This window comes from Engraulis encrasicolus, chromosome 19 (genome assembly GCF_034702125.1).
Source record: "Engraulis encrasicolus isolate BLACKSEA-1 chromosome 19, IST_EnEncr_1.0, whole genome shotgun sequence".
NCBI classification, from domain to species: domain Eukaryota; kingdom Metazoa; phylum Chordata; class Actinopteri; order Clupeiformes; family Engraulidae; genus Engraulis; species Engraulis encrasicolus.
The window spans coordinates 9,683,577-9,709,779 of record NC_085875.1 but is presented as its reverse complement, the minus strand read 5'-3'; the positions used below and the strand labels follow the sequence as shown (position 1 = coordinate 9,709,779).

The 26,203-nt window shown below is 43.7% G+C and overlaps 3 protein-coding genes across 4 annotated transcripts in view; 2 read left to right on the top strand and 1 right to left on the bottom strand.

Moving 5' to 3' along the window:
• The window catches only part of mia2 (MIA SH3 domain ER export factor 2), a 31,874-nt gene extending 26,966 nt beyond the window's left edge, over window positions 1-4,908 (bottom strand). The window contains exons 1-4 of one of the 2 annotated variants that reach the window (XM_063183608.1): window positions 4,701-4,908; window positions 4,318-4,451; window positions 4,119-4,211; window positions 3,678-3,903 (exon numbers count right to left, since the gene is read on the bottom strand). In XM_063183608.1, the coding sequence (XP_063039678.1) occupies window positions 3,678-3,903; window positions 4,119-4,211; window positions 4,318-4,451; window positions 4,701-4,827 (580 nt within the window). In that variant the 5' untranslated portion in view covers window positions 4,828-4,908. Of the gene's footprint in view, window positions 1-164; window positions 1,004-3,677; window positions 3,904-4,118; window positions 4,212-4,317; window positions 4,452-4,700 lie in introns of those variants that run through there. The other variant, XM_063183607.1, reaches the window with a different exon arrangement.
• Window positions 4,909-6,052: 1,144 nt separating this feature from the next.
• gemin2 (gem (nuclear organelle) associated protein 2) lies at window positions 6,053-8,219 on the top strand. The gene is made up of 10 exons (XM_063224041.1): window positions 6,053-6,371; window positions 6,460-6,541; window positions 6,657-6,746; window positions 6,874-6,933; window positions 7,022-7,132; window positions 7,267-7,311; window positions 7,411-7,479; window positions 7,565-7,675; window positions 7,838-7,896; window positions 8,001-8,219. The coding sequence occupies exons 1-10, from the start codon at window positions 6,253-6,255 to the stop codon at window positions 8,035-8,037; spliced, it is 783 nt and encodes a 260-aa protein (XP_063080111.1). The 5' UTR covers window positions 6,053-6,252; the 3' UTR covers window positions 8,038-8,219.
• Window positions 8,220-9,266: 1,047 nt separating this feature from the next.
• pnn (pinin, desmosome associated protein) lies at window positions 9,267-15,075 on the top strand. Its single transcript, XM_063183606.1, has 9 exons — window positions 9,267-9,427; window positions 10,502-10,576; window positions 10,778-10,846; window positions 11,187-11,262; window positions 11,385-11,479; window positions 11,613-11,688; window positions 11,895-12,050; window positions 12,270-12,408; window positions 12,918-15,075. The coding sequence occupies exons 1-9, from the start codon at window positions 9,315-9,317 to the stop codon at window positions 14,411-14,413; spliced, it is 2,295 nt and encodes a 764-aa protein (XP_063039676.1). The 5' UTR covers window positions 9,267-9,314; the 3' UTR covers window positions 14,414-15,075.
• The last annotated feature ends 11,128 nt before the right edge of the window (window positions 15,076-26,203 follow it).

The following is a 26,203-nucleotide window of genomic DNA, read 5'->3' as shown; positions in this document are numbered from 1 at the left end:
AGGATGGCCAGACAGACAGACAACCTGACAGACAGATAGACAGACAGACAGACAGACAGACACAGACAGACAGACAGACAGACAGACAACCTGACAGACAGACAGACAGACACAGACAAACAGACAGAGATCAACATTGTCAGGTTGTTGTGGGGTCTCCTTACCTGTAGGGGAGTTCTCTGTTGGTGGCTCTTCACTCTGTTGATCCTTCCCCTCGATAGGGGTTGTGTCCTCCTCAGAATTTGATGTGAAGCTTTGAAACGCAGATGTCAGGTCCTCTACTGTAAACAGAGACTGTTGATCCTGTCTTTGTGCTGTAACCTCTTCGTTTAAAATTCTGTCTGGTGCAGGAGTTACTGCAGTGTCTGACAACCCCAAACTATCCCCTGTGTCATCTTCTTTTATTTCTCCACCATATAGTCCTGTGAATGTATTATAAACACTACCATACCAGCCTGTGTTCATCTCATCTTCCTTCATGAGTGGATCTGTGATTGTTGATTCAGATGATTGTTCATGGGGAGTGTAGATATTTCCGTCACTTCCCTCACCAGTCTGTATGGAGTCTATATGCTCATTAGTCACTGCTGGTATATCGTCTGTGTCAATCAATGAGTGTTTAAAGTCTCTTAAATCTTCAACCTCAGTCACAGTAGATTCCGTTTCCTCTGTGTCTTGCTCCTTTGTCACAGTGCGAAAGTCTGGTGAGAGTGTTACAGATGCAGTATGGTCTGTTTCATCTGGCATATAAGTATCCAGAACTTTCTCTGGCACAATAGGAGTGTCTTCAAAGAGTGTTTCGGTAGGAGGAATAATATTATGCTCCGAAGAGTAAGAGGGAAGCAGCTCACTGACGTGTTCAATGTTGTGTGAAGGTGTGCTATAATCAGTGGTTATTTCAGCTGTCTCCGATTCTGTTTCATCAGTCTTGACTCTTTTTGAAATTTCTGTCTGTAAATTATCTGCTTCAGTCTCTGCCTCTCTGAAAATAATTGAGTCAGGGTCATTAATAATGGTCTCCACAGGAACCTTTGTTTCAGTAAAAGCACTTATATTTTCTGTTTCGTCATTAGCCTGCATTCGGAGTGTATCTAAATCGCTCAAACTATTTTGTTTGTATTGGTCATCTGTGGTATCTTTGGTGAAATTATTACCATTTGCGACCTCAAGTAAAAATTCAGATGAGGATTTTTGCATTTGCTCCATGTCTACATCTGTATCTAATTCTTGGGCCCCTATACTTTCTTTCAAAGTATCCACGTCTGGCAAAATAAGATTGTCTGCAGTCACTGTTTCTTTTGCAGAAAAACTACCATCCTCAGAATCAGATAGAAACACTTTCAATTCATTGTCATCTTCAGAGTTGTGTGAAGATGTGTCAGAATCAATGCTAATTTCAGTTGCCCCAGATTCCATTTCATCTCTCGCTGTAACAACTTTTGAGTGTGAGATGTCTGCTTCGGTCTCTGCCTTGCTCAAAGTTACTGAGTCATTGTCATCAATAATGTTCTCTGAAGAACTGAGGTCAACTTTTCTTAAACTTGTTTCAGTAGAGGCAGTCCTATTTTCCATATGCTCGTCAGTTTGTGCTGGGAATGTATCTAAATTTGAATACTTCCCGTCAGTATTCAGCAACTCTGTCACAGATTTATTATCAACCCCTTGCTGATATAGGCCAGCATTCTCCCCAACTGATTGGTCGCTGACAACTAGCTCTTTCTCTAGTTCCTCAAGATCATGTTTTGAATCCTCCTGAATAGCCTCAGGTTTACCGAAACCTCCATCACTTGCCAGTCCAATTGACCCACTGTCCTCCAAACTCTGATTATATTGTGTGTTTATGTTGTGTTGCTGATCATTGTATTGATCGTCTGTGTTGTCTTGGGATTCATGACTTGTTTCTACCTGAGATGAAAAATCAGAGGAGGATATTTCACTTTGCTCCTCTTTTGCATGTTGATATAATTCTTGGGACTCTTTACTTTCTTTCAATTGAATAACACGCAGGCCATCAGTTCTTCCTTCTGGTAAAACTGATTCAGTTGTTTCTACTAACCTCTCACTGCCTGGATGTTGATTATTCACAATTAGTTCCTTGTCAGTGTTACTGTTTGATCCCTCTGTGTTTGCAATAAAATCACTGTCTTCATGTATATTCATGTCCACTGTGTCTTTTTCATCATCTGACTCTGAATCCTCCCCCAATACCTCATTATCTACAGCTATCTTGTTTAAAGTGCTCATTTCCACATCAGAAGTATCTTTTTCAAAAGAGATCCCATCAGGTACCACAACCGTTTCTGACAGGATATCTGTTACCTCCAGAGGTTGTGTGGAAATGGACAGACTTGGTGTTATTTCTGTGTTATCTGTAATAGCAGTGACAAATTGGCTTTGCACTGAATCTGAGTTTTTTTCAGAGGTGCTGTCTGACACCTCAGACCAATGCAATGAACCATCTGACACCTCAGATTGTGTGATTGGCTCTGTGGTATATTCTGTTTTTCCAATTGAATGCTGGAGTTCATTTTCAGGTGAGGAAACTTTGGGTGTTTCATCTTGGTTTTCGTTTTCAACACCAACATCTGCATGCTCTTCAAGTCCAGTTTCATCCTTTGACAGAGGCTCCTCATTCCTCTCCTTGTCATCTTCTATTTGGGATTCTGTTGGCAGTGACACATTATTTTCGTCAAATGGAATCTTCAGATTGCTTGAATTATCTGAACCTTCAAGGCCTGATTGATTCCCTTTCCCTTCTATGTCTGGCAATACTTCCAATCCCTCTGAAAAGTTATCATCCTTTGCTAGGGTATCCACATCTGGAAGGAATAGTTCCAAATTGTCTTTATGTTGAACCTCACCACTGTTATTAATCACGTCACTCTGCATGTCTGAGGTAACGTTTCCTAATAGGGATGGAAGTGGTGTCTCAGCTGCTTCACTGCTGTCTGGTGTTGTGTCTTGCACAGTGACATGCGCTGAGCCATCCACCACCTCAGAGACGGCCCCACCATTTTCTGGGTGTTCCTCTTTTTCCTGTCCAGTATAATATCCTACAATGTTATTAAACATCCCCCCATACCAGTCACTGGCCTCCTCTTGGGTCATGTCCTTCTCTTGTACAACTTCAATGGATGCTTCAGGGCTTTCCAGCAATCCTTCATTTCCTTTTGGAATGTCAGTTTCAGCAGTCGTCTCCGCTGTCTCAGTTTCCCCTATTTTCCCCTTTTGTTCTGGAGGTTGCTCTGATCCTTCCTTTGCAAATATCTCTGTTCCCTGGCCCTGAGCGTCCTGGACTCTGTCTGCCTCCGCAGTGCCCTCACCACCAAAGTTCAAGACATCACCAAGTCCAAAATTTGTCCAGGAGCTATCCTGTCCAGATGTGTCCTTCAGCTCCTCCATGGGCTGTCCCTCTACGCCAGCTTTTGCATCACCTTCAGCTTCTTTTTGACCATAGCCCAGGACATTTGTTAGTTCACCCCCGATCCACCCGAACATGCTTGAAGATTTCTCCTCAAGTTGTTCGTCGTCCAATGCAAGCTTGCGTTTCCTAAATATGTCTTGCTTGTCATCGTCTGCAGGAAAGTCCTTGTTGTTATCATCAGATAATGCTGCATTGTTTTGGTCAGTTGTACCAAACCATCCTGATACTGCAGAGGGAATCCAGGCAGACCCACCTTGTTCTGAAGCTCCTGGTGACCCTTTGTGAGGCACCTCTTCTGACCCCGTCTGGTCTATGCTAGTGTGTGTAGAGGCGTCAAATGCATCAGTATCCTCCATGGTATCATGCAGGTATTTGTCATAACTGTCCATTTCCCTTCCTGGCTGACTTCCTTCATGTTCGTCTGAATCATCGAATTCGATGACCCCACCATATTCATCAATACAGAAAAAATCCAGTTTCTGAAACAACAGATCATACGAATCCACCTTAATGATAGTGGGGTGACAACAGTGGCAATACTCTCTCTCTCTCACACACACACACACACACACACACACACACACACACACACACACACACACACACACACACACACAAATTGAAAAATGCATTGACAGTCCATGTTAACTTGGCAGTGTGTGTGAAAATCTCTGTCATGTCAAAATGCCATTACCTCTGTAGAAAGTGTGATTTCTTTTTCCTTTGACACATGAGTCTCATCAATATTGACGGCAGCTTTTGGAAAATATCCAAAGCTCCTATCTCTCTGCAGAAGATATGATGAGTTATTTCCATGTTGCACAGGCCTACAGTATTTTGTAATTTTGCATGAATGACAGAAGACTTTGTTTTCTTTTGGTCGTAAAACTCACACTTCCTGCCCAGAGGTCGTCCCTCTTTCCGGCCAGTTTGAAGTAAACAAATATTACGTCTCCCTTTCTGAAGCTGAGAAACCGGCAGTCGGGCGCCTCAAAGTTTTTGGTTGCCAGCACACGACTCATCATAGCTTTAAAAAGTCACAAAGAAACAACAAAGACAGTAAAACCATATACTATACAACTATCAGTATTATTATCACTTAAGCATTGTATTAATGTTCTGCTGCATTACGCTGTTCAACACACATTTTGACCTTTGTACCATAAATCACAGCCTTCCACGTATAGAGAATTCTGTTTCTTAGAAGAAGGGGAAAGGGGGTGTACAGTGGCACTACAATTTAGTAGTTAAGCAGGAAAACAATAATGAGACTTACTTTCACATGCAGAGTCTCCACATATTTTCATGTCTGACAACCCCTTGCTTTCATCTGGAAATATGATCAGAGATAGGATGAGCCACCACCACATGTTAGCTTGTGGTTTGGCATTGTTGTAAACCATCCTAATAAATAGATCAATTTGGATTCCAGTCGAGTGAATGTTAATCCATGAATACCGGTAGTTGTCCTTTTACACTGACCCTGCTCAGTGTATCACCTAAGGACAGGGAGATATGACAGCTCTGCCCTAAAGAGAGTAAAGGGTATGTTAATGATTGATGGGGTACACCTTCATGGAGCAATGCAGAAAAAATAGGCTACAGACTTTGCCTACTTCAAACACAATATGGGGCCAGCTGATTAAATAATATAATATAATAGGCTATAATAATATAATATAATATAATATAATATAATATAATATAATATAATATAATTCTTCATGGGGAAAAACACTCCTCTAGGCCAATGCACCTCTTGCAAAGGTGTTAATAGCCACATTGCAAGCAGCAATGAATGTCCCATTGAAAAAGGCCAGCAAATAATCAAGTAGGCGGCCTACGCCTATCCCATTTTGTCTAGCACGGGCTAGTTCTTTTCCCTGAATAGACTTTTAGTTTTGCTCCTATCAGACTAGCTCTCATGGCTATTACTATGGGATAAAATTACCTCCCATTGATTAGAATGGTGTCTCAACTGTACTCTTCTATGTCTCAACTTTACCCCACCGGTTTTAGCTAGGGTAGGCCTACAGTTGGGACAAAAGTGCACCCTTTTTATTTGACTAATTGCATAAACATTAAACACCCTAGAGATATAATTTATTGGTTATATATTTGCCCTCACCCTGAAAATATGTTCTGTCCAAAACAACATTCTTTTTAGGACCTTTGAATGTGCATTTAAAGGGACCAAACTAAAATGTCAGCTGTAGGCCTACTCAGTCTACCCATTAGGCCTACATATTCAGTCAGCATTAGGCCCTATTAGCATGACCTTTTTGCATAAACTCTTAAGCCAAATCATGTTGCCATATACATAGGTCTAGCTTATAACTTCAATTGTTGTTGGCTGCCCATTGACTGAGCATCATCACTTGCCTTCATCACTTCACATTGCCCCCATGCAGCCTGTCAAACAGAAATGAGACCCAATAAGATGCATGTTACATTAAAAGTACTTTTTTCTGCTTCACGTGCCTCTGGTTCACGCTATAAAATGTGTGGATAGTCTCAAAGAAAGTAAAATCCGAGAGTCTGTAGAGAAGACGGGCTGTGGTAAAATCCTCTGACATGCTGGCAAGTTGGCTTTACCAGAGAAATTAGAACACAGGGAGCTTTACCTATGTTGCCATAGCAACGGTCGCACTTGTAATACGTCATTGTCGCAAACAAAGATGGCTGCGCCCTGAACGTGAATTCGTGTTATTATTCGCGAACTGCTAGGATTGTGTTAGTATTTCTAACTTCTGCTTGCCTGTGCGTGATGAGCTAGTGTACACATATTACCCAGACATTAGAGTGCACTACCATCACAACGTTTTAAAATGAGCTCGGATGCAGAGGAGTTAATGCCCAGGCTTCTGCCAGTGGAAGCATCAGATTCTGAAGAGTTGGATCTCGGTGAAACACCCAGAAATCCACAAGAATACCTTCGACAAGTTCAGTAAGTGAATCACTTCTAATGCCTTAGGTGTTGTCATTTTGTTTGCTCGTATACAACTTATTTCTCAATATGTTATTTTATCTTGTAGACGCGAGGCATCCCTCTGCCCAGATGTTGTTGTTGCGAAAATAGATCCAAAAAAACTGAAGAAACCAACAGTGAATGTGTCGGTAAGAAAGTGCATTATGTTCATTAGATGGAAATTCAGCCAGTAAATATGTACTATCATTACTCTACTCATAATTATGCGCGACACCACTAAATTAACTTCTGCCATCTGCACAGTTCACAGCCTGCCAAGCAGCCCCTGCTGGTTTCTCACCAAGTCTGAAGTGGCAGCAAAAGCAAGTCAGCAACTTCTCAGAAATAAGACAGGCAAGACATTTTGTTTGTATGCTCACTTAATATTTATTTACATGTATACTGTGTGCAAAATCTGCATGCAATACAATTTTATGGTGAATCAGTGCAGCACACAATAGTGACCTTTTCCCCCCAGCAGAGTGTTCAGAAGCACCGACTACAATGGAAGGGGAAGAAACTTGATGACAACGTAGTTATGGTAGGTTTGATACGCACATTTACACAAGAGGTTTTGAGAAAACTCTGAATGTGTTTATTATTATTACAAAATGAATATGCCTTTTCAGCCTAAAATGGAGGATGAAGAAGGGTGGAAAAGGTTCTGCCTGGGTGAGAGTGTTTATCTAGACTCTCTTGATGACAAAGCAGATGCTGACGCAGGCCTCAACTATGTTAAGGTAGCCAGACCATTTATGCTCCCTGAAAAACACAATTATAAACGAATAATACGATAAACAATTACCAACAATAGATGAATAATAATAGTAACAAAATGTTGTTTTCTCAACATATCAATATTTCTTTGACACAGATTGGATTCCCACCCTTTCTCAGCATTGTCAGCCGGTTGAATCAGGTAAATTACTGTCTGTCCAACAAAACTGAAATTAAGTGTTGTAAGAGCATTTTTATTTTCATTTTTAAATACACAATGTTCACCTTTCATTCCTCATAGGCAACTATTAGCGCAGTGCTTGAACATTTGATGAATTGGTTTGAAGAGAAATCGTTTGTCCCTCAGCTGGTAAGACCCATTCCCACTCGCAACACTCAAAATACAAGTTCACAGACTTGTGAATCGTAAATGTAACGCATTGTACATTTTACAGGGTAGGTGGTTATATGCATTGTTGGCATGCCTTGAGAAACCTCTTCTTCCTGAAGCACATTCCCTCATTCGACAACTTGCACGGCGATGTGGCAGTGTACGAGTCACGTTGGTAAGCTCACTGATGCGTCCTCTCTTAAATGCAATTTAGAATGGAGTTGAATGCCTTGCATTTTCACTCTACATATGTTCAATAAGAATAATACAGTTGACATGGTAGAATGGCATCGAAGCATCTCACTCAGCAGTACAACATGTACTTATTACTTTACAGGAGACCAAAGAAGATGACAGATTGTCAGCACTCAACTTATTGATTTGTTTGGTTGCCAGGTAAAATGACATATCCTTTGTCAAGGTGATGTACTACATTTTTACAACATGCAGCATAGCTGCATTTATTGAGTTGTTGATTTATTAATTTTTCAATCTTTCAGATACTTCGAACAGAATGACCTGGCAGATAATGACTGACTGGATGTACAGATGCACAGAAAATTATCTGGATCTTTTGACCGTTTGTTTTTAGCCATGGCTGCCCAGTGCTTTGAAGTTCCTTGACTGAGAGGCCTTGTTTTTTAAGTACATGAGCATGTTTGACACTCTTGAAGTGTACCCATGTGATTTAATTTTTGTTTAATAAAAAGTATTTTGTACATATGTGTTTTTTTTTTATTATTTGAACAGCTGAACAGGTGTTTTAACAAGGAATCGAAAACCAATTTATTTTCACCAGTCATTTGTTGGATTTATTTGAGCTACTTTATATTAGTGATTTCAGTTCACGTTTAAGTAGCCTATATTGTACCTATTTTCAAGTTAATTATGAAAGCGGCACAGCAATTTCCCACAACTTTAAGTTTGATTTACTAAGTTTAACAAATTGTATGCATGCTAAAGTGTATGTAAAAGTTTTATGGGCAGCATAATACTAATTAGGCTACAGTATATTTCAACCACATTGAATGACAATGGCACATAATACAATTTATTGATGATCTTATTAAAATGAACAGCACAACCCATGTCATTCAGGGTAAGATATTAAGTGAATCAAGACAAGGGATACTGTAATTACTGCATGTTGAAGGACCATGATTGTCACACTGTGTGCAAACACTCGAAAAGCGCCCAACCATCAATTCCGACAGTATCACTGAGTGCGTTTACATGCAGTTCAGTATCCCGAATATGAGGCTTATCCCGGTTATGATCATATTCGGGATAAGGTGTTTATATGCGAACAGAACGTTATATCCCAGTCTACATTCTTGGCCGTTATAGAATTATCTTCAAATGCGTGTAGCCTGGATACCAGCAACAGCGTTCCATGGGAAGCCCCTGTATTCGGGATAAGGTGTATACATGCGTCAGTATCCCGGCTTCTTTCGGAAAACTCCACCTAGCATATCCCGATTTCTCAGTATACCGAATAAGGGCTTATTCGGGATACTGAAGTGTTTATATGCGCAAATGCAAATTCGGGATACTTAATATCCCGATCATATTCGGGATACTGAACTGCATGTATACGCACTCACTCAGCTCTGCTGTGGTATCAGTCTATCTGCTGTGGAATGGCTCTTGTGTTTGGATCCACACTGTACTAGTATGCGAGGCTATGATTGGTCCTTGACCTAAGAGGGTAGTTTCTATTGGCCACTGTTTCTGCCACCACTGATGAATTGTCGCGCCCATGCTCACCCAGAGATGCTTTGCGCCGACTCCATTAGCGTCTGTCCGTGACTAAGATGGCGGTGGCTGTGAGATCTTTGCAAGATCAGCTTGAAAAAGCGAAAGAAAGTTTAAGAAATGTGGACGATAATATCAAGAAACTAACGGGAAGAGATCCAAATGAACTCAGGTAAGCGGATTGACGACAGCGAAATCCATTTGGCACGTTTCCCTTCTCGGTGGTGGCTAGGTAGCTAGCTAGATAGGATTCCCAGATTGACGCTCCCAACTCAGGACGCTCCCATTTCATCTCGCTCCCACTAGCCAGACTATCGGTACCACCGCCATATGACGGAGCCAGTTATCTTGTTGATGTTAGTTTTTGTTTCTAACCCTAACCTTAACCCTAAACCTAACCCTAACCCTAAACCTAACCCTAACCCTAAATTGCTTGTATGTGGCAGTATATGATAATACGTGAAATATAATCGGGTGGGACCGCACGTCCGGGAGTGATAGAAACACCTGGGACCGCACGTCCGGGAGCGATCTCAGTTGGGAGTCTCCATCCCCTTACCCTAGATAGCAAGTCACCAACCTCGTACTTGCTGAGGTAACCTCGGCAAGCTAAACATGCAGACATGTATGTGCCTGTTAGTGCGTTTGGTGTTGCAAATCATCAGTATTTCAAAGCCATTCATTAACCTTAGGATTCGATGTCTGTCCATGTATAAATGATTAAAAAGTCCGCTAGTGACTTTGCAGCAAACTTGCACGCACACAGGGGCATGCTATTTGTTTAGCTAAATATAGCTTGCTAGCCTGGCCTCAGTCTGTAGCAATATGCACCCTCCCTATTCAGACTGTGTATATCAATGTTGCTTTGATTGGTATACTCACACATTTCCCAACTGCTGTTCTTAACTGGCATTCGAGGTAGTTATTGCAACTTTGGCCATGTTAATCACTGACATACTTCACGGAAGTAACACTGGTGGTGGTGTTACCCACCTGCTTCCCAGGTTAGGCTTGTCAATGTTACAGTACGTTTACTTGGTCAAATTGCCATGACTAATTTCGTAATTTTCCTTGAAACTCACTGGCTTGGGCTACCTTAGTACAGCCGCCCATTTACCCCAATATGTCATGTTGTACTTTGAATGCCCTGGGTGCTTTCACTTTCATTTGTCAGTCATATAGCCTACTTAGTGACCCTTTGAAACCCTGAATACATTGTAATGTTTTGCATGTTTTGAATTTCCAGACCTGGTCAACAAGCCAGGCGGCAAACACTCCCAGGCCCAGGTGGAGGTAGGGGGCGCGGAATCAACTTGCTCAGGTAAGTACCATAGGTGGATGTCTCCCTATGACACATTTTCACAAACCTTCACCTCCCAAGAATATGGATACAAGGAAGACATTACCTACGCTGATCAATATTGTACAGTGCAAAAGCAGACCACAGGCACAAACTACTTCTTACTTGTTCAGCATTGCCAGAAGTCATTAAGGGCAACCCCCTTTTTTTCTTTTTTGGCAGGCGTGGACTCTCCGACTCGGGTGGTGGACCTGCAGCCAAACAAAGGGACATTGAAGGAGCACTCCTTCGGTAAGTTGAAACGGGTGTTGGCATATGAAGGCCAGAACCGTGATCTTGTGCAAATCAGCAACATTTTGTTTGCACTTTGCAGCCTACATTTAGTCATATCAGATGTTGATTTGATATCCATTCTATTAAGAAATACTGAAATGAGTATACATTTGTGCAGGCTTTTTTTTCTCTCCCCCAAGTGTTCTCTTCAGAACAAACCTAACTTCACTTCACAGAACTTTTTTGCACCCTGGCTGCATTAACTTTTTGCTTTGCTTAACATAAATCACTTGCCATAAAAGTCTTGTAATGTTATGCAAGTCATGGGTTTCAATACATTTTATTATTTGCATCTTAGGTTGGCTGGAGATCAAAGAGCAAGGAGAGATTTCCGCCATGACAGTGACGCTGAGGATGATGACGATGTCAAGAAAGTGAGAGCCATCCCTTGCTTAATTGTGCATCAGTGACTGCTTGACATACAGGCCGTATTTAAAGGCCAATATTGTGTCTGTGTCGTCTTGCGTCCTAAATGTGTGTCCTCTTGCATCTGCAGCCAGCGTTGCAGTCATCTGTTGTTGCTACCTCCAAAGAGCGAACACGTCGAGATCTGATCCAGGATCAGACCATGGATGAACGGGGAAAGCAGAGGTAATGGGAGAGCTGGGGTGGATTTGCCTTTGGCTGACCCTCTTTGTAATAATTTATCATTGTGCTTCTTGGGTTGTTGATTCTAATGTGTCTGTTAATTATGAGACGATTTCTATTTTTTACCCCCCATCAGGAATCGACGTATGTTCGGCCTGTTGATGGGAACTTTGCAAAAGTTCAAGCAAGAATCTACAGTGGCTAATGATAGAGTAAGTAGAGCATGTTTCTGTGTGAAAAGGGTGACAAAAGTCATTTTGGCTTCCTTCTGTGACATGCAACATGTATTCATTTGCATATTTGTTTTTTTTTATTATTAGTTTTTGCTTGTCATTGTTAGAGGAGATTGGAAATTTAAAATGGAAGTTGGCCTTGAAAATGACTTTCTGGTTTCTTTCTATGTTATTGTGTCTGTCAGCAAAAACGACGCCTGGAGATTGAGCAGAAATTGGAAGTGCAAGCTGAGACGGAGCGCAAGAAAGTGGAGAGCGAGAGACGAGAGCTCTTTGAAGAGAGACGAGCGAAACAGACTGAGCTGAGGCTTCTGGAACAGAAAGTGGAACTCGCCCAGTTGGTATGTTTCCTACTGTAGCCCACTCCTTCCCCTAAGTATCTCATTTGCTCTGATTTGAAGTTCTCTAGGGATATATCCCATTCAGATAAGAAGGCTGGGAGGGGAATAAAACTTTTTCTAAGTTCAGAGTTCTCTGCTACTTTGTTCTCGCTCCACTTCTCCCTCTTATGGAAGACTGTCATTTCTTGCTGTTTCTCAATGTACTTGTTTTTTTCCCAGCAAGAGGAATGGAATGCACACAATGCCAAGATAGTCAAGTTTATCCGCACTAAGAGCAAGCCGCCCATCTTCTACTTGCCTGGCAAAATGTGCTCAGCAACCCAGAAGCTGCTAGAGGAATCGCAGAAAAAAATGAATGGTAAGTATTTTCATCTTCCCTTTTGTTAAAAAAAATGCTTTTATTTATTTTTAAAATGTATTAATTCATATGTGTTACCTGTTCAACCTCAATAGTCCAAGTGGTTCATATACCAGTGAGCAAATGAAGGGCATTTCTGAATTTGTATTGTTGTCTTCCATGGGCACTAATCACATTAAGTAGTAGGAAATGGATCACACTCAATTTTTCTTCTTTCTTGTTGTTTTCTTTTTATTTTAACATTGCAGGGACTGACATGACAGACGTTTCGGCTGCACAGAGCCTTCTACAGTGTCACAGATTCAGTCTATTTCCTGAAGTCTNTTTGACTAATCACATTAAGCTGGTTCAGCAATAGGGCCTTCTCTTTGTCGTTAAAAGTAGAGATTACTCCGCTTTCCGCTAAATAGGGAAAAGTCCAGATTTTTGGTTCATGTTGATGCTGTGTAAATCCTCTTCAGTCAGTTGTGCGTGGAGCAGTTTGATCACCTCTGACCCCTCTCCTACAGGTTTGTTTGAGGAGCGGCGCAAGAGCTTTGCCGAGCAGCTGGGCAAGATGGAGGCTCGGCCACGGCGCCAGTCCCAGAGGGCCGAGGGCGCCCAGGAGGAGGGCGCGGGCGCGAAGAAAGAAGAACGAGAGGAGGGTAAGCCGGGACAGGTAGTGAAGGTGACGGGTAACCGCCAAGCAGATGAGGAGATGGAGGATGAGGAGGATCAGGAGGAAGAGGAGGAGAAGAAGGAGCCAGATGAGATGGAGGAAGGGACAGAGAAGGAGAAGGAGTCTAAGGGCAAGGTAGGCCACAAGCAGGAGGACGGGGAGTCAGGCGACAAGGTGCAGGCGGGTGGGAAGAGGAAGAGGGTGGCGGAAAAGGATGAGGAGGAAGACGAGGAGTCTGAGGAGGAGGGAGAGGCCAAGGAAGAGGAGGAGCAGATGGAGGTAGGTGATGCAGAGGGTAGTAAGGGGGAGAAGCAGGGGGAGGGGGAGGAGGGAGATAAGTTAGCGCAGGGTATGGAGGAGAGTCCAAAGGCAGAGGTGATGGCAGAGGAGGTGGGTAGCCAGAGTAGGCAGGATGAGGAGCAGCAGCAGCAGGAGGAGAAAAGCGAGGCTAAGGACCATCGACAGGATATGCCGACCAAACCCCAGGCTTCAGAAAGCTTCCCCGAGACCCAAACCGCTTCCGCCAGCGAGCCCATGCTGGACGTTTCTATCCCGGGGCTGGAAGACACAGACAGCACCCAGGAGCCAGCCTCTCAAAACGCAGCACTTGCCGACGGTGGCATAGCCGAAGCTGCAGCTGCGGCAGCAGCCGTGTTGGCAGCTGCCGTGACCGACCTTGAGACCACCACCTTCCAGCCGCCCCCCACCCAGGACGCCCCCGCAGACCTCACATCCCCCGCCAAGGACGCACCAAAAGAGGGGGCCGCCACCGACACCGTCGGCTCCGAGGCTAGCCAACCACAGCAGCAACAGTCCCAACCACAGCCAGAGGAGTCTGCAGAGGCAGCAGCGGCTGAGGACCGTGGGCGCGCCAAAACTCGGGACGGTAGCAAGAAGAAGAGCAGCCGAGGGGGCAGTAGTAGCTCCTCGTCCTCCAGCGGTTCCAGCGGCTCCTCGTCCAGTGGGAGCAGCTCCTCCTCAAGTTGCTCCAGCTCCAGGAGCTCCTCCAGCGACAGCTCCTCAAGCTCCTCCTCCTCCAGCAGGAGCCGCAGCCGGGGACGCGGTGGAGGTGGAGAGGGCGGCCGCGGTGGTAGCGACCGTGACCGCCACAAGCGCAAGAGGAGGTCCTCAGGAGGCCGGGACCGCGGGGAGAGGAAGAGGGACAAGGACGGAGGAGGACATCGGGGTAGTCACAAGTCTTCCAAGAGCGGGGGAAGGGACGGGAAGGGCTCGAAGGATAAGTCGGACCGGAAGAGGACGAGCTCCGAGGGCGGCCGCTCGGATCGGAAGAGGCACTCGCGCAGCGATCGAGATCACAAATCCGACCGCAAAGAAAAAAGGCGTTGAAGGTTATGAAATTAAGTTTTATTCGTGAGGGGGAGGGAGTTTAAAACAATTCTCAAGTGTCAGATGTCTTGAGAATGCCTGAAGGATGCAACTTAAGCTGGGCAGTAAGTTGTATGCTGGACCTGGAGCTACAGAATTTGGGTAGACTGGTTTTGGGAGGCGTAGGGGGAGGGTCGGGGCTGGCGTGGGGAAGGGGGGAGTCTGTTCTTGTTCTCCAAGTGTAAAATCAACTGTCTGCCTTTAACCGTCTTCTATCTCCACTTCCAGACTTCAGTCTAGCACATTTTTTTAAAAGTAACTTTGCTTAGGAGGTGTGATCTTTTTTTTTCGTCTGTGATTCAAAAAAACATGAAATATTCGTCTGCTGTATGGCAGCTTATTGATTCGGCCGTTTGTTTTCACTTTTTGTTTCAAAACTGCGTATGCTGAGGGGCAAAGATGGAAAGCGGCCAGATCTGATCCGTCAGTTTTTGCAGATGCTGTGTCCCCATTTCAGGCTGTAAAAGACTTGCGGCGCGCTACATGGTTGTATCTTTTATAGTTTTAGAAAGATGTTGATTCGATGCCAGATCAAACGCAGGGAAGGTCGTTTTATGAGGGTGGACTCAAACATATTTTTTTTGTACAAGTGACAGAAAATAATTAAAAACACTTAAATGAAATGGTTTCTCCTTGATTTATTTCAAAATTGTGTTGCATCGATGCAAGTTTTGGAACAGGGCTTTAAATGTCCACATTTCTTGGATCAAAGTCATTGGAATCTACTTTAATGAGACTTGCTGATAAAACTACTACATGCTGTATATTCTGCCTCTAAAACTCATGCTGGCCAAAAAAATCATGAGTAGTTTTTTTTTTCTTTCTCATGACAAACTACAAAAAAGTGGGCCCTATATCAGCTACTCAGGAACTGTGAGCATAATAACTTGCTTTTTGGTATGAACACGGTAATCAGTAGTACATCAAGCAGCATTGAATGGCAAGACAATTAAAAAAAATAGCCCATAGAAAAATGCAAGCGGGAACAGTTGGTGATCCAAATGCATTGTACAAAAGTGTATTGGTATTTGTTCTGATTGAGCACATTGCCTCTGCAGTGAAATAATACAGCAGGTGCTTATTTTTTTATATATACTGGTGGCCAGTGAGTCAATAGTCAGGAGGAAAGGAGTGTAATGCAACAAACCGAGGGAATGAAATGTGTTTTATCTGGTTGGACAAACATGTCAGTTCTTCCTTTAAAGAAGGATGCAGAAAGCACCTTATCTACCTGCCTATATTTGGTCTTGATTGTTTAAACCTTAAACACACGTTCAGGTACTTTTGATACAATTGTGGTACTATGTACCAACCAGCTGAAGTAATTCCACTGAATAAATGTTTCGTTACTTTTTCCAAGTAAAATGGCTCCAAAGACTCATGATTAAAAAAAAGATGTATGTTTGCAATCAAGAAGAAAAAAAGATCTGTGCAAATGCAGCTACTGCAGTTGAACCTTTAACAAAGCAAGAGCAAAACTGCTCTAATTACATGTAGGTCACTACTGCCCTGCTCTAGCCAAGGAGCCTATTTTGAGACTGCGCGCCATAAGGCTCGCACTGCAGCATATGGAGAGAAATATTGATTCTTGAGATGCGGAATATGCTTTGCTTGGAGTTTTGCCAGGTATCGCTGATTACCAGCAGTTGTCTTGAGGCAGCGCAGAGAAGGTTTTTAGGGTCTGTATGAGCAGGGTTGCCAGATGAGGCTGATGATTTCCAGCCCAAAAAATACTCAAAACCCGCCTAGACACAAAATCCCACTCAATTCTATTGATTTCTATGGCAAAAATTGGGCGAGTTTTTCTGCTAAATGCCATTTTTACCCGCACACGGCCATCCTAAGCAGCCCAATTGGGCGGGAAACAGCCCAATCTGGCAACACTGGGTATGAGATGGCAAAATCATTTTTGTGTATAAACGTTTCCTATATATACACCAGCGTTGCTTTTTTAGTGCCTCTTGCAGTGTAGTGTAAAAATGAAGTGCACCTTACATTTATCAACTTATAATGAGAGCCATCACCAAGTTTGAAATCGCTCCATAAAATGGAGAACTATGGATGCTGAGTGGCTGGCTACCCTAAGGGGATGTCTGGTAATTGCTGATCTACCTCAGGCTGAGATGGATGAATCTGCTGCTGCACGTCTCTCCTCTGCTGCTGCGGCTTGGGCGTTGTCATGCGCCATCCAGGGCAGTTAAGACTGGCACTCATAGTTCTCTCAAGGCCCATCGATTTTTCTGCTTTTTTTCTCAGATGAAATGGATTGATTCCTGTGGTGTTATGTTGCCACCTAACCGAATGACTCCTTTTTCTTATTTGAGCTCTAGTGTTGATGGCATGAATGGGTAACAGAAGAATCAGGACACACCTTGTCCATGATACAGTATGGTGCTACAACCCTTTCTATGAATTAGGATGTGGAAAATCAGCATCTATGCAGATGCAGCTTCAAAATTCTACTGATCTGGTGCTACCTTGGCAAAGCCAGATAAAATATACAGGCTTGATTATCAACATAAAAATATATCAGGCTAGTCTTGTTGTTAATCATGTGATCACCCCCCTCACCTAATGATATAGTCTTTCCTGCTGTCACCACTTGGTGGCAGTAGAGCTCTTTGGCCAGACCTGGCGTCGTCATCATCAGCACGCCTGGCTAAGTTCTGAATAATGACGCCGACGAGTGCACAGAATATGAATAATTCAAGAGATGATCAAGAACGCATTATACCTTCCACTATATACTCCGGATCTGCCAGACCGGTGCTAGGCCTACCTTTTTACGAGGTGAAATACAGCATGTAGTAGTGCGATGAGAATTGCTCTGTATTGCTTATTGATACCCAGTCTGCAACCTTGATATAATATTGGTGTAGTTTGAACCGCATTTGAAATCACCTCTGCCTCTGCCTGTGCCTGAATTGTTGAGATGAGCTGCCGACCATGGCACGTGGGCTTTAGGCACTTTCAGATTGTCGCTGCACATACCATCAATCTGAGGCTCTCTGCAGCCTGCTCATAGGTGTGCCTGACTACCTAGGCCCAGGGCCGCTGACAGTGTTGCCAGATTGGGCTGTTTCCCGCCCAATTGTGCTGCTTAGGATGGCCGTGTGCGGGTAAAAATGGCATCAAGCAGAAAAACCCGCCCACTTTTTGCCATAGAAATCAATAGAATTGGACAGGGGTTTTGTGCTTCTGGGCGGGTTTTGAGCATGTTTTGGGCTGGAAATCATCAGCCTCATCTGGCAACCCTGGCCGCTGATAGCTTTCCCACCCAATTCATGCACAATGTCAAATGAGGACCCAATTCTGCCCCCCACCTGTCTCCTAGCCTGGTAACTCCCATACTGCCTTTAGGTCTACACAATCGTTCTGTTCTGATCTCACTTGTGAGTAGGTCTGGTGGTAACCAGGCAACCTGTCTCCCTGGGCCGGAACAACTGATCCCGTGTCCGCTCCTTCCATGCCTAGGCCTATCAGGAGAGAGATAGATGCAGGAAGAGTTGTTGTGTAACCTATCCAATCAACCACCTACAATCAAGTGCTTCTAATTTGGGATCACTTGTCCAATCCAATATCGCTGTAATCAGCATACTCAGCTGAGGCTGGTCATCCCAGACCATCCTCCCTGACCGACCCCCCCAAACACTCTCCTGCTACGAAGCTTGTTTTGTTTTGTGGTGGTACTGGGGTTCTGGCTTCGTCTCTGCCTCTGGCGAGGTCTTGTGGCTAAGGGGAAGGGGAAAGGCAGAGGGGGGGAAGTGAGCAGTCAGCTGTTCTGGGTCTCATTAGCGGCGCCCCTGCATCTCTGATGAGGCTGGTCGGCGAAAGCCCTCCATTGATTGGCGGTATAGGGACGGGTAGGAAAGGGAAGGAGTTGGTGGGGGGTGCGCTGATGAAAAACTGCTGGATAAACAGGATCATATGGGTGGGGGTCAAGGAGGAGGACAGTCCCACGGGAGTTTGATGAAAGCACTCAGGACAGGCTGGGAGACGGGACATCAGAACCCTTGTTCAGAGAGATACCCCCTCCTGTTTGTGTTGTTGCAGGATCTGCCTGAGTGTAGATTTATGGCTGATTGTGTCCCCACCCATTTATTAGCCGCAGTGACACCAAGCGATGGTTGTTAGCAGAGCCACTGACAGCTTTGACTGAGCTCGGGACAAAATCATGTGAAAGGGCCCCCTCTCTACAATGTAATGGGGTCCTAATTCTGGGGCCCCTCTTTCCCTAGGCCTGGGACAACAGACCCATGAAGCCTAAAATGTATTCTGTAAAGGCAAATTGAGCTTGGTTGCAGATTTGTCTGCTACAGATTTTAGTTATTAGTGATAGATCTGAAGAGATTCACTTCCCTGTTTGATGGCTGATCTGTAACATTACATTACATTTGGCAGATGTTTTTTTTTTTAATGACGTGTGTGTGTCCATCCTGTGTAAGTACATCAGTGCCAAAGGATGAGGCTGACTTGCCTACCTAATTGTGCACCCATCTTTTGACAAGGATTTGTGGTGACTATAACTGAATTAGAAACACAACTTCTAGGTCCGATGTATGCTGTTGGATTCTGGTATAATCACAACCATAAATAAACTATTGGCACTGCCACTGGCTCTTTATGCTAGAGAGAACAACTTTGTTAGGTCAGCTAAAAACAACAACTTGTTGATCACAACCCTGAGCTCAATATGCTGTATCCATGGCAGGAATTTCACGAGGGCCTTGATGCCCTCTCTGACACCTAATTGATTAACGTGTGTTAAAATGCATGAAATTGCATCTAAGAAACACACATTTTCTTGGGGGAGAACCCCCAAACCCCCACACCAAAAACATGTCTTCCATTTTGCTGGCACGAACATGGTCACACTACCCTTCACACAGTCTTGTATTTTGCACTTCATTTTCTCTGAATTAACACCAGCCAGCCGGATGAATACTGGTTAAAATTTCAATTTCACTGCTAGAAAATATTTTTTTTTTCTCATTAATGGCCTTGGTGCCTTGGCTTTTGGCCTTTGTGCCCTTAAAAAAAAAGACAACTCAAAAGGCCAAGTGGCCTTGCCCTTAAAATGACGAAATTGCAGGCTTGGTTGTATCTGTATCTGTATCTGTATCTGTATGTGTTGTTTGTGTTTGGTGTTGTGGAAGTATGAGAAGCCCATAAATTAACATTAGATTCTAGAATATAACAAATGTGTTCTTATATAAGTAATGTTTACAATGGTATCATATCCTAATAAAAAGCTTTTTTTATTTTGTTGATACATGGATTTTGTCAATGGCATAGGGTTATGGGGTGGGATAATGCCTAAAAGGTACTTCACACAACAGCAGCTGAATGCTTTCTTGCTAGAGACCAGATTAAAAGGGATTTGTTGCACTGTGAGACAACGCTAAGGTAGTGCAAACTCTTTCTTCCGTCCTCTACTACACTGTGTGTGTGTGTGTGTGTGTGTGTGTGTGTGTGTGTGTGTGTGTGTGTGTGTGTGTGTGTGTGTGTGTGTGTGTGTGTGTGTGTGTGTGTGCACGCCTTGCCTGTGCCTTGTGCCTGCGTGTGTGCAGGTGTATGCACTATGCACACATGCAAGCAGATGATATAGAAGGCTGCATGAACGATTATTGTCTTTTCATATTAGATTTGTTTAAAGTTCAAGAAAGCACACGGTGTAGTTTGCTGGTCTGGCTTACTCCATGATGTATTGTTGCGTTAAAGCTGAGGTCAATAAGGGACGCTTGGTCAATAAAGTGGTTTTGGTCTTTTAAAAGGGTACCATGCCGCGTATGTATTAAGGGCAAGCGAAAAAATAAGCTATCGGTCCGATTGCCCCATCAATACTGGCCCATCTCTAATGGTCTCTTACTATGTGCAGTTTCTTCACACAGAAGCGCCTATAACACGCTTGCTCGCCTCGCGCACCACCGCATTCTCATTTGTTAAAGTCAGCCTCTCATTGTGTGTGAGGAACGGTGGTCGGATGATGTGCCGTTGCACATTTCGGCCAGTAAGCTGTAAGCTTGTGTCTGGCCACTACGCTCTTTCTCAGTGGTCAGCGCTTTCTTCTTCGTTTTTTTCTTTCTTTGCCTCCCCAATCTTTTTTTTTAAACTTCCTCTGGCACACAGGACAGCCAGATATTTCCAGATCAATAGAGAGATTCTTCCTCCCGAAGCTTCAAAAGCCGCAAGGTTGAGCTGGGCTTAATGAGATCTTCTCAGCCACCTCTCTCTCTCTCTCTCTCTCTCTCTCTCTCTCTCTCTCTCTCTCTCTCTCTCTCTCTCTCTCTCTCTGACTTTCTTCTTGTCCATCGGGCAAAGCCTGAGAATGGATTGCAACGCTCACGGACCCTAGTCAACCGGATCTTATAGATTTATGTTTTTTAACTCTAAGTTTCTTCACAAATCCTCACCACTGTGTGTGTGCATGCGTGTGTGTGTGTGTGTGTGTGTGTGTGTGTGTCGGGGGGTGATGTTGTGTGTGTGTGTGTGTGTGAGAGAGAGAGAGTGTGTGTGGTGCCATAAATGATTTTCTGGATTGAGGTGTATATGGTCACATAGTGCAGGCCAGGAGTACATGTATTTGCTGCTCTGCCTGAAAGTACCAAGTACTGGGTTGCAGTATAGCCCTCCTTAGCTTGGGAGAAGTTCAAGGCACCAAGGAGGCTTGGCTGAGACTTGAATGCATCATCTTTGCTCTGATTGATCCAGTTTCCTCTTATTTCTTGGCCCATTCGGAAAAAAACTTTGGCTCAGCCTTTTCTGCCCTTGACCAGTAGCAAACCAAGGGAGGTTTGTCAACCATGCAGTTTGAGAATGTTAGTTGCTATGGTCTTGGTCAGACCAAGTCTCGAAGAGATATGAAAGTCATGATAATCAGGCTAGCTTGAATGCATCATCTTTGCTCTGATTGATCCAGTTTCTTCCTCTATTTCTTGGCTCATTCGAAAGCCACAATATAGTGCATGGTGAGAAAGGAAGGGTGTACTGTATGAGGGAGGTAGGGATGCATGGATGGATGAGGAAAAAACAGAGAAACCCTTCAGTCAACCCTGTTGAGGCTGACAAGAGATTGCCACCAAATGGCCACAAATACCCTCAAAATCGATATTAATATATGCTTTCTGCTGACTATAGTGTAGACTTGGCCAACATTCTGCTGGGTTTTTTTTCTCCCAACAGTGAAATCGGTAAGTGAAAAAGAGCTTACCCCCAGAAACTGCCAAGCAAAGATGCTCCTTCCATTTTCGAGGCACAGAATGATCGCGTCAATCCCCATTGAACGCCTCCGGGCGTGATGACATTTACATGGATCAATTTATCCCCCAGCCCCCGCACACTATAAAAGGCACATTGATCAGCTCTCTTAAGTATGTACATCGCTTTTCAAAAGAACTTGGCAGTATGAGAGGATTTTTCCCCTCCCTCCCTCCCTCCCCTGGCTCTGTACTTTGAAGGGATGTGTCACTGAGTGGCTGTGTCCTCAAAGATGCTCTGGAATGTGAGAGGGGCTTTCTGTATGACCCCTTGAGGCTCTGTCACTGTCTTTGTCATCGCGTGTGTGTATTTGTAGCAACAAGTGGCGCGCGAGGGACCCGCCGAATCAGCCCTGGCAATCAGGTGACACAAAGAATCAGGCGAAACGGGGTGTTGTGCGTGCTCTCTGTCCCTGAGGAGAGACAACACGGGAAAACACTGCTGTGCCATCAAGCCCTGCTGAGAAGCTTAATGTAATCTGGGGGTGTCTAGTCACACACACACACACACACACACACACACACACACACACACACACACACACACACACACACACACACACACACACACACACACACACACACACACACACACAGAGGGTCCCTAGGAGCCGCACTGATGCTTCAGGGACTGCACTCTAATACGGTCTTGGCCACAAGCTCTGTATTGCCGCCAGGTGAATTCACTCTTAGGGGGGATGAGGAGTACTAAGAAGTTTCTAAGTTTACGTAAGGTTATTTTCACAGTTTAGGTCCAAGTGTTTGACCAAGGCTTGACCTGAAGGGAAAGGCCTTTGGAGTTATTCTGTCGTCATAATAGCACATCATTGTGTGCATGTCCACACACATTTACAAGGGTACGGTGCTCATGAACTGTTGGCAAAACTGGTCAATAGGCCCCAGTAGCTTTTCATCCAACTTCTAAATTCGTCTGTGAGTGTGTGTGCGTAGGCCTGTGTGCGCGTGTGTGCGTGTGCGTGTGCGTGCGTGTGTGTGTGTGTGTGTGTGCGTGCGCCCGCGTAGTTTTTCATCCAACTTCTAAATTCGTGTGTGAGTGTGTATGCGTAGGCCTGTGTATGTGTGCGTGCGTGTGTGCGTGCGTGCGTCTTTGAGATGCGCTGTGGAGCATTTTTCTTAATACACATTTTCTTCCCCTTTTGTTTACAATATATTCTGCTTGGCACTGTCACATCCCTTTGCAATACAATACGGGTGTTCTTTAGACTGAGTGCAAATTGTTTACAAGTATTGTGATTTTCCATTTGTTTGCAATAAATTCTGCGTGGCACGATGCTATTCATTTGCAACATAGGCTTTCTTCAGACAGAACTGCTTGCAAATGTTGTGAACAAGCTGTGAGATGAATTCCAACATGATGACCCCTTTTTGACCTCTAGCCTACTCTGAACATAAGCAGCATATGTTATTTTTTCGCCATTACAATGTCGTCTTGTCCGTGACTCGATTTTAGATGTAATCAATTATTTGTGCTTCTGCAAACACATAAGCACATAAGGCCTGCCATGATCTACCACAATGAGGTACGCAATAAATCCACTTCAGTTCATGCAGATTTACAATCTTCTCCAATCAATTGAATCCAAAGCAGGAAAAGGCATTGTGTGAGGGCAGGTGCTACACCTTCTGTCATCAATATGTTTGTCATCAATATGTTTACACAACCCTTGGGGCACCGTTGAAGGCTGCCCCCTTGCAGGGGTGAGGCATACATACAATTTTGTTGTGTGCAGTGTTCACTTGTGTGCTGTGGAGGGCTTTTTCACAATGAGTTAGTGTTTCCCATTGGGGCTTTCGGCTTGCACTTGTTCTGTTACGGGGATGTTGTTGATTGCACGTGCCAGAATTGAATTATCCTCTCAGGAGGATATCTTTTCTTCAAAACTGGGACTTGGTCACACCACTGAAGCCAACAACTGGGAACTGTTACGCATGAAGTGATTTTATGATGCATGAACCTGGTGCATGATCATACCATCATCAGCTTAGTAATACTGTACCTGTATGTCTGTCTCTGTCTGTCTGTCTGTCTGTCTGTCTGTCTGTCTGTCTGTCTGTCTGTCTGTCTGTCTGTCTGTCTCTCTCTCTCTCAACCACACACACGCACACACACACACACTTAAGCACCCCACTGACAGGGCGTAGTGCCCGTGTCACAGTTGGCAGGTTGAATGAGATGTAAATATCCCATTCTTTTTGTAGCCGTGGCCAGAGAAGTGGGTGGAAGAAGTGGGTCAGGCCAGGCAGTGTGTGTCCTGGCTGCAACCCCAGACGAGAGCCAAGCAGAGTGGGGCACTGCCAACCACCCAGTGCACGGTCGGTCAGCTCAGCTGCCTGTCCTGCCAGCCAGGTTGTCGAGTGGACACCGAGCCCTCGGTCCGTCCGTCCGCATCACTTGAGCAGTGCCAGAGGAGGATGATGCATCCATGATCCAGCAGCCTTGGAGAGCCAGGTTGCCGGCCAGGTGTCCTCTCCACATCCTGCCGTGTAGTGTAGCATAACACTAGATTTGGCAGGGGTTGTGGTGGCCTCATAATGCACTCTGTCCTGCCAGTGGAACGTTGTAATAGGCCTAGTCGTTGAATAGGCTCCTTAGTACTACACTACACCATAATTCGATAACACTTTACAATAACTACCCAAAAAAAAAGCTTTATAAACACTTTATAAATAATGAACTAATTATCATCAAAATGTTTACAATTGTTTATAAATGGGCAAGAAATACTATGTTAACACAACAGACACAACAGCACAGTCTTATCGCTCCTGGAAGTTTATCCTAGAAAAACCAGAAGGCATGAAACCACATAAAACTCACACAGTAGAAGTTGATTCCCACTCCACTGTGCTGTCGTAGTTTGGTTCTTACTCATTTACAAACATTTGTAAATGCTTTGTTAAATGTTAATTATAATTAAATGTTAATAAAGTGCTTATTAAGCTTTTTGGGGTAGTTATTGTAAAGTGTTACCCATAATTCTACACTATGACATTGTAGAGTAATGTCTATTGCAATGTCCTCTCGGAACACTTTGAGAGGAGGACCAAATATAAGATAAAAACAGCATTATTTTCTTTTGTTTCCGACATAAGGTTTTTTTTCCTTTATTCTTTGTGACCTCCCTGTCATTTTTGACAGGTCACACCTCCTGCCACTAGAGCTTTCTGATATATTGACTCCTTAATCCAACGGTGACATCTGCGGTTTTCTTGCTCTGAAGAAGACGGAAGTTAAGCCACAGCCGGTTTACATAGACCCTCTCTGGTTAAGCTCACACCATCGAAACATATCAGGTAAAGTATAAAACGTTTACTTGCCTGACACAAAAGAAAAAGTTAACTTGAATGAGTTGATGGAATGAATAGAATGTATTTGGTCCTGCTCTGGAAGAGTTGAATAAACACGGCAACACTGTGCTGAAGAAACACCGCAACATTTAGAGCTACTGTCTACTGTACTGCTTACTACTGTTTGAGACAGGCGCTACATCACCAGAGGGCTACTTATCTGCTTATTTTAGCTGAGGGGCTACTCAAAAGGTTGAAAGGCCCCAAGAAACATCATTACAGATTTAGCCCAAAAACAAATAAAGTGAGCACTCAATGGGCCCATTGTCAATTGTATTGCTACTGTTCCTAGACATGTTGACAGCCAGGGACGTGCACAGGAATCTCAAAGGGCAGTTGCTCTAACCTGAAGAAAGGGCAAACCCCCCCCCCCCCCTCCCCCCAAAACAAAAAAACCCATTAACAATGAGCGGCCTTCAGAATTTTTAGGAAACTGCACCATGGGTATTATTATTTTTAGTAGTAGTAGTAGAAGTAGTATATTATTGTCATAATTATTAATATTATTTTATTGAATAGTATCCTGAATATGCGTACCATATGATATAACATGCTAGTTTTTAAACATGTAGGCCTACCTATTAATCATATCAGAGATGATCAGCCTTATGCCCACCTGCCCTAAATGTCTCCTGATCCACATTTCCTCATGTGTGGTATGTGGCTGCCCCTAAATTAAATGAAATTATGAGAAAAAGCCTTGATAGTTTTTAAACCTGTATCAGTCACAGAGATGATCAGTCTTATGCCTACCTGCCCTATGTGCAGAGGTCTGTGGCTCTGAGTCATCCTCATCTTAAATGAAATGAAATGATGAGTAAATTAATAGGCTAAATATGAGGATGCTTAATCAATTATCTGTCATCTTTATAATCCTTGTAGCAGCCAAAGTAGACTTTAAGTTATAATAAATAGAAATAGTTTAAAAATGGTTAAAAAGATCATTTAATTTGAATTTGAAATTTCATTAATAGGCATATTCCATGATTAAAATGATGAATATTATATAGGAAAGCTAAAACAATAAGAATTCACGGGTTTAGGTCATTTGTTGGGTCTTTTGTAGCCTATATTAAAAATGTGTACTGTCGCTTTAAGAATGGACGAGCCGGCTTTCATTTCAGAT

Excerpts from the sequence above, each read along its gene's own strand:
- gemin2 (XM_063224041.1), top strand. The coding sequence starts at position 6,253 with ATGAGCTCGGATGCAGAGGAGTTAATGCCCAGGCTTCTGCCAGTGGAA. Across the intron at positions 6,747-6,873 it reads ACTTCTCAGAAATAAGACAG|AGTGTTCAGAAGCACCGACT; the intron begins GCAAGACATTTT and ends TCCCCCCAGCAG. Across the intron at positions 6,934-7,021 it reads TTGATGACAACGTAGTTATG|CCTAAAATGGAGGATGAAGA; the intron begins GTAGGTTTGATA and ends ATGCCTTTTCAG.
- pnn (XM_063183606.1), top strand. The coding sequence starts at position 9,315 with ATGGCGGTGGCTGTGAGATCTTTGCAAGATCAGCTTGAAAAAGCGAAA. Across the intron at positions 11,480-11,612 it reads GATGAACGGGGAAAGCAGAG|GAATCGACGTATGTTCGGCC; the intron begins GTAATGGGAGAG and ends ACCCCCCATCAG. Across the intron at positions 11,689-11,894 it reads CTACAGTGGCTAATGATAGA|CAAAAACGACGCCTGGAGAT; the intron begins GTAAGTAGAGCA and ends TGTGTCTGTCAG.